Genomic DNA, 14,112 nt, shown 5'->3' on the forward strand with positions numbered 1-14,112 from the left:
AGTGATCTGGCAGCCCACCAAGACCGAGTGGAGCAGATTGCTGCCATTGCACAGGAACTGAAGTATGAAATCCCCACAGCACATGTTTGCACTGAAAAAATTATGTAAAAAAAAAAAAAAAAACTAACAAAAAACAATATCATTTAATACACAAAATTCAAATTATGCATACAAATGAGGAAGTAATTGCACAGTGTCATCCTACATACCCATTCATAATATTTATGGGTTATTGGCTATAAAACCTATGGTATTTTCAAATTTTATTCACCGCAACATGAAAAAAGGTATAGGGTATACAATTATAGGTTTTTCTTATCAGAAGCATTAACCAGTCAGGCAACAAAAAAACACTAAGAAAAACCATGACAACAATAGTGATGATAATAATAAAACAACTAGTCTTTTTGTTATGACCTAGAACTGAGGAAATTAAGTCAGAAATAAAGAACAAAAAGAGACAAATATAAAGAAACTTTGAAATAATAAAAATAATAACTTTAAATGCTTTATTACCCAGTATATATATATTTTTTGATGTATGAGGAATTAGTTTTTATTTTGATTAAGGTGCTACACACAGAAAAAACAATATGCAGTTGACATAAATACATTTTTATTAGAAAATAGCTGAATGGTGCAACAGCCAGCGCCATTCAACTATAGATATTAAAAATAAACAACAAATATACAGTAATTTTTTTTTTTTTAATTGTAGAATTTAAAACAGTGGCAAAAAAAAACACTGAAAAGGATACATAATACTAATTACTAAGATCAAATTAAAATGCAATAAATTAAACTGTAGATAACTCTAACATATGGATACAATGAAATTAGTCACAATAAAGCTAAGCTTAACACAGTTTAAAGGTAGGCCTATAGTGGAGCATTTTGGCAAACTTTTGAAAAGACATTCTGATTAAAAGTTGCTTATTGCATCACTCATACAAGCTTACTTTCCAAAAGAAGGTACCGGTAAGTAAAATGGGGACGAGCAAGTAGGATGGCCTTACGTAAACCTATCACCAGAATTACTGACAATTAGGAGGACCACTTATTTAGATGATCCACCCGGAAAAAGAACATCCTCCACTATATCTTTAAGTAAAATTAGGTCTATTAACATAACGTTTTTATTTTAATCAACAGTCCAAACTTCCCTCAGCAGAGGGCTGTTTAAAAAAAAAATCTGAATTTAAAATATCACTACGGTAGATTTTATATATCACTGCTTTTGTCAAAACCTCATCAAGGCTTAATTAAGCCAGGATATGGTGAAGATCCCAGTTTAATCCACTATCTTAGTTTTGTTAAAAATATCTCTGGTCGCTCTGTGGGGCTTGCAAAGTAAATGCATTTCAAAACCACCAAAAAACAACTCCACAGATAAACCGGTGCAGACTTTAAAAACAGTTTGATGTATGCTTGCTTTTTGCTTCTTGCCAGCATGCTATAAGAACTATGAAACAATGATTTCTTCATAAGCTCTTAAACCCTGAAGTAGTGATGGGTGCAGCAACACAGACGCATCATTGCATGCGTCAAGCTCATAGAGAACAATCTTGTGTCGGTGCCTTTATTGTGTCAAGAATGTCATGTGAAGATACAGGAGCTGTTTTACACTGACTAACGCACTAAACTGTTTATAAGTGTATCTATCAATGGGATATATTTGCAAAATCTGTGGAAAATCATTATTAAATTTATTAGAAAATATGGAGCAGCCTCAAGGCAGAAGAAATTTTTCAGCCATGTGGGACCGTTTTGATCTCATATTGTTTTAATTTTTCTTTTGTATTTCTGTTGCTCTCAAGTTATCACTTGAGTCATCTGAATTTAAATTAAATTCAAATTGACTATTAACTTAATGTATTTATTGGTTTAATAGAAAGAAAAAAATCCTCCTTCACAAACATCCTCATTCAGGTGTTTACCTAAATTTTCATGTTATGATATATGTTCCGATTATTTATTGACTGCATCCAAAAATATCAGAGATATTTTCAAAAGAAGATATGAAATAATACAATCAAAAATGGAATGACTTCAATTATATTATTGTACTAAGTCATTGAATCAGTGTCCGTTATTTTTGTCAGATAGGCTGCATGTAGGGATTTTAAAGGTCCAGCACACAGTATCAACTCAATATAAATTCCCTTTGGCAATGTGCTGAAACGCTTCACAACGTCTCATAAACCCATCAATACCCTGAAGTAAACAATTCTTACTGAAGATGTTAGAGTATAGTTTGTCATTGAATCTAGTCGAGCAAGCACCTTTCTCACAGCCCTTTGAGGATTTCAATCAGCAGCGAATGACAGACACCTGAGTGTTGTTGAGCTCTCAGTCTGAGGTTGGCTACTGAGTGTCTGTGCTGATTATTTAAGTGGTGTCCAGACAAAGGAAGGGAAAAGGTTCAACAGACAAGATAAATGGCCTCCTGGAAATTTCCAAGGTTTGTGGACAGTTTTGTAACCTGAATAATTTTTTTATTCTTTTTTAAAAAGCTGTGTTATTCTGAATCATTTTAAGGTTTTGACTTTGTATTTTACCTGTTCTAGCCAGTTGTTCCTGGTTGTTTTATTTAGCTGGAGTGTTGGGGCTCTCCCTACTCAATCTGGTGAGTTTCATTTAACTTCTAAATGTAGTATTTTTCTTTCTCAATCTTTTAACATGTCTTCTCTAAACAGGATGGAATGCAGAGGTGAACCCTGGATCCCAAAATACTAAGGCTGAAGGCTTGACTCAAACTGTCCAGGGTCCAGCTAAATCTTCTGTATCTTGGATAGTTGCTAGACCAAAAAGCAAAAACCCAGTTGTGCAACATTCTATTAAAGCACGCCCTTCACTCACACAGGCCAACTCTCCCCTGAACCCAGAAGGGCCTTCTGTTCTATGGGCAGCTAAAACTTCAGAAGGGCTTCCTCCTTCGGTTCCTGAAAATTCTAGGACGTCATGGGAAGTTGGTTCCCAGATTAAGCTCTTTCCCACTCCGAGCCCAGATGACCATGTTGGCTTCCCAGAAGCTTTTTCTCTCCCCCAAGACCCAGAAGACTTGGCAGCCTTACCAGTGGCTGGCACAGAACAAAGTCTTCCTCCACCACCTTCAAACCCAGATGGTCCTGCAGTCTCATGGTTGGTTGACCCTGATGTGGGACTCTATTTCCCTTCCAATCCAGAAATGCCTTCTCTGTCCTGGAGAGTTGGCCTTCGCAAAAAGTTTCCCCCTCCTCCTCCTGTTTCAGAAAAATCTGCAGACAAATGGTTGGCTGGCTTAATTAAAAATGTTCCAGAAATGGAGCAGGTGGATAAGCCGTCAAACTCTGAGGATGCTAATGCAAAATGGATGGTTCGGCCTCCAAAAAGAGAACTGCTTGAAAGTCCCCAAGGTCCTGCTGCTTCTTCTGTAGGAGTCAACATGGAAGAACAGAAGGTCGATCCATCCAGCTCTGTTGTTGATCCTTTCAGTGCTTCACCTATGGAAGGATTTTCATTCACCCCTGATCTTAACTTTTTACTTGAGTCTGAAGAACCTTTGACTGAACAGAAAGGCCTGGAGCTAGGTGTCACAAAGGGTGAAACTGAGCCTTTAGAAAAGGAGCCCCTACCCCTTGAATATCCAGAATCCTTTTATCTAGGTGGTGAGTTGAGTAACTTGGCCTCGATCTATGAAGATGGAAACTCTGAACAGGGAATCAAAGATTTTAGCCTTGTTCCAAGTTACCCCCTCAGTGCAGAAAGGGATTATTTGGGTGTTATGCCACTGCCATATGGCAGACCGGTTGTTCCGAACCTATTTTACTTATTCTTGACTGGGCAGCTTCCTCATGGGACAGTGTCTCATATCCAGACAGACTACGAGGTTGGTGGAGACCATGCAACTCATGTTGGCTACGAGAGCTTCCCCTCGACTGAGGGCACTGGTACCGACCACCAAATGAAGGCTTCCACCTAGCAGTTGCAGGAAAGCTGAATCAACAAAGTCCTGAACTGTCTCAAACAATTAAGGCTGAAGGCAGTCATGGAAATTCCTGAACTTTCTTTTTTCTAGTCTTGGCTTGATCCTGTCTAAAACTCTCAATAAAGAAACTAAATAAATTTGGTCTTTGTGGTGTTTTTTTTTTTCTTTTTTTTTTTATTCCCCCCTAGTTTATGGAACTAAAATGGTTTGACGGTGAACTTGAAGTGCAACTGCTTTTTTTTTTTTTTTTTTAAGGCCATAAACCTTTAACTTGAGTTTTTATTTTTCCTAAACCCATAGTGAGCTGGATTACCATGACATTGCCTCTGTAAACCAGCGTTGCCAGGGCATCTGTGACTTGTGGGATAAATTGGGAACCTTGACTCAGAAGAGGAGGGAGGCACTAGAGGTGAGAATACAATCTCTCTAAACCTTTCTGTTTGTGGCTACAAAGCAGACAACCACTTTGTCACCACCAGAGGGTGCTGATGTTTTAAAGATGGATTTGTAAATAGAAACTAATGTTAATATGGTTTAAAAGTAAAAAGCTTTACTTTGGTACTCGGGTCTAAATCTCATTGTCTACTTAATAGCTGTCAGAGTCCCTCTAGCCACTTCCTCTTATGACATGCTTTGAAACTTTGTCCCTTTTAAACCAAAAATTGTTTTCAACAGTATCCTGGTATTAGGTTTTTTTGATGGACCAACAGAGCGTATTTGTGGAAAATTATACAATTCTTTGACCAGTTGCCATGTATTTGGATGTAGTCCTCAGTTGCGCTTTGTACAACCAGTTTCCTGTAAAATTGCTTAAGCCAGAGCAAGCTTTAAAAATATAGAATCTCTTAGGGAATTGGGATTCTGGCTGCATTGTTTCAATATATACCGGTATATGAATACTAATTAAAAATTTTGTAGCTGTAAGTTTTTGCGTTATACTCATTGAAATGGAACTGCTGCCTGGGAGTTAAGTCGTAACCAATGTAACATTTTTGTTGTGGATCTGAATTTAATTCCATAGATCTGTTTCTAGTAGCTTATTCTGTTCAAGTAATCACCACGGCATGATTCCGCCATGGATTGTGTATTAGGGTATGTCTAGTTTCAACCATATATAGTTTTGCATTTTGGCCAAAAAGCTATTTCTCTCGTATCTTAGCACCTAGATCAGTACATTAGTTGTTTTGCTGAATGGCTTCTATCATATTTCAGTCTGACCTTTTTTTTTTTTTTTTTTAACTAAAAGCTGCTCCCATTTGTTCACTAATGATCCCTAACCTTCAGACAACCTTTAATTATACCACAGTTGGATTAAAGACTGATGCACTATAAAAATACTCTGAAAATGAGTAAAAATTTCTTAAAATAAGTATATTAACCCTTAATTTGAGTTGGAAAATATCTGCCAATGAAATGCACTTGAAATAAGAGAACGCAGTTTTTTCTTTTTATTTTAAAATGTATTTATACTTATTTCAAGAAAGATTTACTTACTCAGATTTGCATTATTTTGCAGTCTGTACTCAAGTTCCTGAATAGGTTACTTCTGACATTCATTAGTGGTTGTACAAAACGTTTTCATCTGTTACAAAATGCTAAAAACATATAATCATTCTGTTCAACTTCATAATCATACAGAACCTTATAGCATTCCCTAAACATACATTGTGCTTATTGTTTTAATGTGATTAAAGTATAAAGAAGGGTTTTATGTATTTTTTGCAAGACACTGTAAGAGAACTTGGATAGCTTCTCTTATGCCAAGTCTTTTTTTTTTTTTTTTTTTTACATTATGAATGTGTATGTAAAGTAGACAAACACCTATACTTTGTCTTGTATTTCTCTCAGCGCACAGAGAAGTTGTTGGAAACTATTGACCAGTTGTTCCTTGAGTTTGCCAAAAGGTCAGCTCCTTTTAACAACTGGATGGAAGGAGCTATGGAGGATCTGCAGGACATGTTCATAGTTCACACTATTGAGGAGGTCCAGGTACAGCCCCCTTCCACCCCATTGTGAGAACCACGTTTTACCTTCACTGATAAAGTCCGATCCTGCCTAACATCAATATATCTTTTCCAGAGTCTAATTGCTGCTCATGAGCAGTTCAAAGCAACTCTGCCTGAGGCAGACACAGAGAGACAGGCCATTTTAGGAATCCACAATGAGGTGCAAAAGATTTCCCAAAGCTATGGGATTAAGGCAAACCTCATCAACCCTTACAGCACCATTTCAACAGAGGAGCTTCTTAACAAGTGGGAGAAGGTGATTTTGGTTATAAAACCTATGCATAAATGCGTTATCTTTAAATATAGGCATTCAGCTGGTGGTTATTCCCCCATTTTAAAATGACAAAAAAAAAATAGGAGAGCTGCATAAGCATTAGTTTTTTTTTGATGCATGGAATAGTTCTATTAATTTTTGTTCATAGTTAGGATATATTCTGTATAGTCACATACATATTTATATTAAATAATTTTCTGGAGGAGAGGTTGATTCATTTTTTTTACAAATATGTGTGTTTCATAGGTAAAGAAGCTGGTTCCTCAGAGAGATGGTGCTCTCCAGGAGGAGATGGCACGCCAGCATGCCCATGAAAGACTGAGACGCCAGTTTGCTGCTCAGGCCAATCTGATTGGACCATGGATTCAAACCAGGATGGAGGTTACAAAAGCTTTGAAATAAATTTTTTTGAATAAGGCTATGTGCAACAAATATAAAGTTAGTCTAGGTTTTTAAAGTTGATAATAGAAAAATCTTAACTACATTTTTATAATATGAGACCTAGAAAAATTCTCTAAAAATGTTCACAAAACTCAGGCAGGTTAATTGCCACCGATGGTTTCTACGGTCAAGCCCTATGAAATGCTAAAATTAATCGACCTCGTTGCACCCTGTGTTTCTTATGTACAGGAAATTGGGCGTTGCTCCCTGGAGATTGGAGGCACGCTGGAGGACCAGATGACCCAGCTAAAGCAAATGGAGCATGTGATCATTGCATACAAGCCAAACATTGACAAGTTGGAAGGAGACCACCAACTTATCCAAGAGTCACTCATTTTTGACAACAAACACACCAATTACACCATGGAGGTATGGCAAAAATGAATCATAAAACATAAGCACATTTATAGAATGTCTGAATATATTTAAATGTATTTATTAGAACATTTATAGACTTTTTCTATTTCTTTGCAAAAGTGATTACAGATTATTCTTGTTATATTTTGTTACACTTTAACTAGAAAATAAACGTTAATTTTATTAGGATGTTTTAGGGGTCGGCCAACTCAATGTTCACTCCAATTTATTTATAAAGTGCCAATTCACAACACATGTCATCCTAAGGCACTTTATAGAGACAATTCAACCAGATTATACAGTCAGATTCTAAGGTAAAAAGGCTTCTATAAAAGTGGTGCTTATAATTGTAAATACGGAGGAAAAGTTAGTTTTGAGTTTCAAAAACACGAAATTTTCAAATGACTTTGAAAACATTTTTAAAAAGTTATTTCTAAATTTAAAATGACAAAAAGATGCTTTCAACAATATTATTTACAGATAATCTTATAAGAATATAATTTCAATCTTAATAAACTATAGAACTTCAATCTGCAAGTTTGCTGCCAGTATTTTAGGATATGCCTCCGAACACCTTTGCAGGTCTCATGTATATACTCTACCTGTGGCCCTGAACCCTGGTGACAGGAAGCACACGAGTAAGGATGGAAAGATTTGAGTCAGCAACCACGTTTATTTGGAAAAACATGTTAAAAGGCAGTACTGCTGGCCATATTAGTCATGAAATCTCAGTTATATTTTAAGTGGTTGTAACATGAAAAAAACAATTTTATGGTTGTAAACAGTTTTCTTTTTTTTTTAGGAACACACATCTGTTGAGTTTCTCCAGACATACCCTCCTCCTGCTAACATATCTACTATCACTTTCACAGCACATCCGAGTGGGATGGGAGCTGCTCCTCACCACCATCGCTCGAACCATTAATGAGATTGAGACCCAGATCCTGACACGGGATGCCAAGGGCATCAGCCAGCAGCAGATGAATGAGTTCAGATCTTCTTTCAATCACTTTGACAGGGTACATCCTTTTACTATTTACACTTCAGGGGCCATATTGTGTCTCTCTGAGTTGTTAATGAAAAGCTGTGGCAACAATACATGGAAGGTAAAAGGTTACTCCAGCATCCAAAAGAAGCCCTGTCCCTGAGGGCAACACCTCCAAAGACTTTTCTTTTGTGTTGTTTCCTAAAATCTCAACCAGCTCTTTGATCAATGTTCTGCAACATATTGTACAAATCATTTCTGATGTAGGTTATTGAACATTTTTCAACATTTCTTACACTTTCAGATAATCAATTTCAAAACACTAGCTGCTACTGGTTGGTGCATTAGAGTCCGATTCACTGAGATTACAACTGTTGATGCTGGAATATTTTTTTTTTTAACCCAGTCCCTGCTTCACTTTGTGGTCACAGACTAAAGAAACATTTCAAAAAGCTAAAATCAAAAAAAAAAAAAAAAGGGCGCTATTCAAATAACAATCTGCCTGATTATTCCACCTCTTTGTGATAATATATGTTGCACACTATATTTATATGAAACATGTCCAATGTTACGAATATTTTTTGTTATACCGCAGACCCTTTATGATACAATGAACCCACTATGATCTTATAATAGGTACAAGGTAGATTAAGAGTGTGATTAGGTATTAAGGATTATTTCTGGTGTCTCTAGACTTTACATTTCACCACTAATGATGACAAACAAAAATAATCCGTTTAAGATGTGTGAGAAATGTTGGTTATGCCCATAGAGTTGAGCTTATTGCTAAAATGTTTGATTTGGGTAAATGTTTTGGACTTTATTTCACCTCACTCCTCTACTCTTCTTGCATTTGACTGGTCGTTCTATAGAAGAAGAATGGAGCAATGGAAACGGATGACTTCAGAGCCTGTCTCATCTCAATGGGTTATGACTTGGTATGGTGCCTCTTTTATCAGCTGTCTCTCCTCACGCCTACTGCATATGAATCCTTGTATGCTTACCAAGAAATCATGCCTGCTTTAGGGAGAGGTGGAGTTCGCTCGCATAATGATGCTGGTGGATCCAAATGCAACTGGGATTGTCTCCTTCCAGTCTTTCATTGACTTCATGACCAGAGAGACGGCTGATACAGACACTGCCGAGCAGGTTGTGGCATCCTTCCGGATCTTGGCAGCTGATAAGGTGTGTGGGTTGGAGCTGCTGTGTTTTCCTGGTGCAGGGAAACATATCTGAAACTTTTCTGTTCCAGACATTGTTACTATGCATTTTCTTTGCCTAATATCTAATGTTGCATCTATGAACTTAGTTTGGAAAAGGTAGAAGTAAAAACAGAGCGACAGTCTAATTTATTTTCAAATTAAAAGTAGTTAGAAGTAAAATATTTTTTTTATTTGCATAATATGACACTAAACAACACAGAAAAAGGCTAATCTTACAGTTAATTATATTTATTTTCATTAGGAGAAAATTTCCAAGTTAAATAATTATTGTTTTTAATTTAATCACAGTTAGCTTAATTATTTGTGGCTCTAACAGCATCTTTAAAATAAATGCAACCAATATTTTCTATTCATATTTTACTAGTTTCTAGAAACCTCCAATAATCATTGTGTTTGCCTTAGGTGAATAATGGGATGAGATTTCTATGTTAATTAGTTTTATTTTAGACAAGAAACATTATCGTTTTCTGTCATTAAGCAAAATGGCATTGGGGTAAAAGGAAATCTCTAAAGCCAATTGTTGGAGAACTGCAGCAAAGACTGGCATCTGGGGATCAGTAAGTGTTTATGGAGCAGATAGATCCAAAGACATGAAAACTGGTCGCTTTTACTCTGATGCCAGAAGGAAGATTTTACTCTCTTACTGTTACAAATGTTATTCTGTGAAATTTGCAGAAAACGTCTGTTTTGTTTGTTTTTTGTGCTGGGCATAGCTTAATTTTGTAAATCTAGATTAAAATCACTTATTTGAATTCTGCCAAAGAAATTCATGATGTATTTGTGCTACCTAAATAATAAGTAAAAGTAAGTCAGTGCATTTTCCTTGAAGCAAACCAGGCGTCTTTATAGCTGCATCCATGATTGACATGTTCTTGGACGCAGGTGGAGTTTCAGGGTCAGACATCATTAGTGATCACACAGATCACTTAACTTTTGAAAACGTCCATTAACAAACATCCTTCAATACTTTTCCAAAATCAACTACTTTGCTTTCTGTAGTGATCGATTTGTTTCTCTGAAGCACAGCAGAGCTTTCATTGATAAACTCAATCAGCTTATTTTACTCATGGTCTGTTGGCTGCTTTCTTTTTTCGTCTGTGGGTGATCGGCTGGATACCCCAACTTTACGCTTTTCTTTAAGTCATCAGTTTTGTTCTTCTACTTGTTACAGCTACTCTTGCAAGTTCCCAAAAAAAAAAAATATATTCCAGAGTAGTGCTTTTCATTCAAAAATGAAAAGCACTCGCTGAGAGTTTTCTGGTTTCAGAAGGTGTCTTCTATACTTATAAAAATAACAGAAATAATATACAAGTTGACTTACAACCATTAATTGGTGGTAGAAAAATTGTTTCAGTCCTTCCCCAAACAATCAGATCAACCACAACAGGAGGCAGCCTGAATAGGAGGAGGGTCAAATAAGATAAATAAACAAATAAATAACAATAGATCTAACATTCAGATAACCTTAGATCTGTAACATTAATAATTTAGCAAAAATAAATGAATCTGATTCTTAGGAGCCTCCAGTGCATCACTTTCGATGTGGTAATTTCAATGTACATCTATACAGGTTGGAAGACTGATTCATTCTCACCCTCACATATAAATCCGCGGTAAAATAGCAAGATAAAAGTCATAATTAGTATGGACCCAGCTCCCAACCCAACTGTGAGAATTGTTTTTATCCCCCGATAAGAGTCTGCCGTTAACGCAGCCATTTATGCCGATAACAGCACACCACTAGTTTTTTTTTCTTCAGCATCAAGCATCGAATTATGCTTTGGATGACAGTATTGTATTTGGAGAACCATTGTGTTGCCACTGTTGAGTAAGGTGATGCTGAGGGCCTATTTTTCATCTTGAGATTCTGGGAACCTTTTTATCCCTCATTGGGTTTTCCATCAGGACAAAAAAAAAACGATACATATGGCCAGATCTTCATAGAAAAAGTTCAGCTGGTACAAAATCAATTCATTTTTTTTTTTCTTTTTTTTTTCTTTAGTTGCAAGACCAAAATCCTCTCATAATTCTGTAGGTTGAGCTAAAAATAAAACTCTAAAAGAGAAAACCTTGGATTTAGTATGGTCAAGAGAAGTGCTTCCCAGACCCCTTAATCAGGATTTTGTGAGCCCTGCACCACACACACCTATGTGTTGGTTATTTTTTCAGAAAAGCAAAAAAAAAGGTTAGGGTTGTTTTTTTTTTCTCACTTCATAGTTCTTTTCAGTCAGCAGCTTTCAAAAATATCTAATTTCCATCCGTGTGGTCTGTTTGCAGACAGTCAGTTTTAATAATAATAATTTAAAAAAAAAGTTAAGCCAACTTTTAATACTGATGTTGAGAGTCGACTGTCTTACTGGTATTAAATCCCAGGCTCTCCAAGGTGATTTTATTGAAAGAAAAAAAGAATACTAGTCTTTAAGATGATCCTACAAATCCCAACTGCCACTGAACAAATATGCTCAAATGAAAGCTGGAATGTTTAAAAAGTTTTAATTGTGCAAGATTTTCCCTTGACAAGCTATTTAACATGAGGGCTGAGGACTACTGTGGCAGAGTGTCTCTTCTTAATTAACATTCCTTTTGCTTTCTGCTCAAACAGCCCTACATCCTCGTGGATGAACTCAGGAGAGAACTTCCTCCCGAACAGGCGGAGTATTGCATCATGAGGATGCCGCCTTACAAAGGGCCCGGAGCTCCACCTGGAGCGCTAGACTACACCGCCTTCTCCACCGCCCTTTATGGAGAAAGTGACCTTTAACTTGAGAAGACGACCTTTCATTGGGTCATTTTCCCTCACTCTTCCCACTCTGTATCATTTAACAAAATGAACCACATGTTTAGTTAGATAAAAGCTTTGTCAAGACTTGGATGCACCACTCACCTGTGCTTTTTTTTTTTTTCTAAGAAAAAAAAAGAAATATCAAAATACCTTTTTTTTCCCTTTTTTTTTTAAAGAAAAGTACAACAAATTGAGGAGAAAAAATAATTCAGTACTGTTTTAGAGTAAAATTTTCATCTGGAAAATCAATAAAATCTTTCATAATGATGTCCGTATGAGGAACTCTAAGATTTGGATAGACATAGTTTCATCTGATACTTTAAAACAACCCTTTCTATTTTAAAAAGATAATATGACAACATGCAGATACTGTACCCATCACAAGCCCAGACCTCAAACAAAACATGTTGTTTCCTTTGAAAGGTTAGTCTCAAAAATGACCAGACACTATTGAAAAAGACTCAAATTATAAAATCAGAAAAGGCTAATTAAGCATAAACTGGCAGTTGCTTTTACACCATTTGTAAATATCAATTCAATTAATTACTTGTTATTCCACATCAAATGAAGCCCAAAACTTTGGAATTTGTGTCTTTAAAATTCAGGGATTCTGAAGTTGACTTGTGAGGATTTCAAAGAAGATTCACCTAAATTAGAAGGTAAGGCAAAACTCATAACCAATATAGTGTTTACCAGGAAATCAGTGCTATAATTTGTCCTATTTCTGTTTCCAATTGTTTTCATGTATCATCACAGTGGCTCTGTTTTGACAATTTTCTTTGATGATACACGATTTTAAACTGTCTACAATGAATTATAGTTTGGAAAAAGCAATTTCAGACCCACTGATATCCATCAATAAACAAAAGGTTCCCAAATGGCTAGAAATATGCATCACCAAACGGAGTGGAAAATGGAAAACCGCATGAATGGGAAAGTAAATATTTACAAAGGCTTGGTGCTTTACAGAAAACACAGAAGATTAAATATGCAGTATTCATTTTTGGGTGTACTGTTGGATAAAACATTATTTGGCAGCAGCAGACTAATTTGTTCACACAGAAATGCAAAATAGCTGCTTAGAAAAGCACTTAGTTTTGCAATAAAATTACAAGTTTTTTTTTTATTTCTACATTAGCTTATAAACATTTGTGGAAATCACCAAAACAGTAATAGTATCTCTACCTCTATGTAGATTTCTGTTCATGATCAAACCTGCTGAATAAAAATAACTGCCTGTGCAGCATTAGAAAGGCTACCTTTGCTTTGCATGCATTTAAAATTGGTTTCCATAAATAAAGTAAACTATTTTACCAGTTGACTATGAGTATGGCCTTATAATACCATATGAGATCATTGATTGAAGTTTTTTATTTTACTATTTTTAATGTCTTTTATTGGCTTTAACATTTTTATAATGTTCCATAAGTTGTTTTTTTTTGTCAAAAACGTATACAAGTCAAGGTACATGTTGGGACTCGTAGATTCCCCTGAAATGAAAATATTTTACCCTGTTATCATAAACCATTTGTACATCATATTAATGAATAACTTCAATAAAGCATTGTTGCCAAATGAAACTTTTATTTGAGCCTGGGGGATTATTGCTTAATGTTTTTATAATGTAATTTGTGAGTATACTGATAAAGAAAAATGTGAATTATCTTGACAAAAGCTCCAGCGTCAAATTTGAATCAACATGTTTTACAGCTGAAGGTTATTTTTCACAGAGATGAATAGGTTTGTACTCACTTATATATGGGTGGTAAACATCTCTCAAGCTATTGAATGTCTATTTGAAATGCCAAGGTTTGCCTTGTATCTTATAAATTTCAATCTTTTTAGAGTTAAAAAAAATCAGGCCTTTATTGATAGATATACATTCTCAGGAAATCAGTTGAGCATGTTGGGCTTTAAGTCCCCGAAGAGCATTTTCCTTCTGATGTACCCAGAAAGCACAATTAAAGAACTCTACAAGGACTCTGCGGGACTCTTCTCCTAGTGGTTAGAGCAGTGCGCTTCTGCTCTGAGAAGGCTGCAAGTAACCGGTTTGATCCTCACAGCCTGCTCTCTGAGC

The 14,112-nt window shown here is 35.9% G+C and overlaps 1 protein-coding gene across 1 annotated transcript in view; it reads left to right on the top strand.

The window, feature by feature from the left end:
- LOC107084685 (alpha-actinin-2) overlaps positions 1 to 12,161 on the top strand; it is a 35,886-nt gene extending 23,725 nt beyond the window's left edge. Inside the window, exons 13-21 of the mRNA XM_015374621.1 lie at positions 4,268 to 4,376; positions 5,816 to 5,956; positions 6,047 to 6,229; positions 6,494 to 6,628; positions 6,878 to 7,057; positions 7,918 to 8,064; positions 8,903 to 8,968; positions 9,057 to 9,215; positions 11,856 to 12,161. Of these exons, the coding sequence (XP_015230107.1) occupies positions 4,268 to 4,376; positions 5,816 to 5,956; positions 6,047 to 6,229; positions 6,494 to 6,628; positions 6,878 to 7,057; positions 7,918 to 8,064; positions 8,903 to 8,968; positions 9,057 to 9,215; positions 11,856 to 12,014 (1,279 nt within the window). The 3' untranslated portion in view covers positions 12,015 to 12,161. The remainder of the gene's footprint in view (positions 1 to 4,267; positions 4,377 to 5,815; positions 5,957 to 6,046; positions 6,230 to 6,493; positions 6,629 to 6,877; positions 7,058 to 7,917; positions 8,065 to 8,902; positions 8,969 to 9,056; positions 9,216 to 11,855) is intronic.
- The last annotated feature ends 1,951 nt before the right edge of the window (positions 12,162 to 14,112 follow it).

Source organism: Cyprinodon variegatus, unplaced genomic scaffold, assembly GCF_000732505.1.
Source record: "Cyprinodon variegatus isolate N-32 unplaced genomic scaffold, C_variegatus-1.0 Scaffold106, whole genome shotgun sequence".
Lineage (NCBI taxonomy): Eukaryota > Metazoa > Chordata > Actinopteri > Cyprinodontiformes > Cyprinodontidae > Cyprinodon > Cyprinodon variegatus.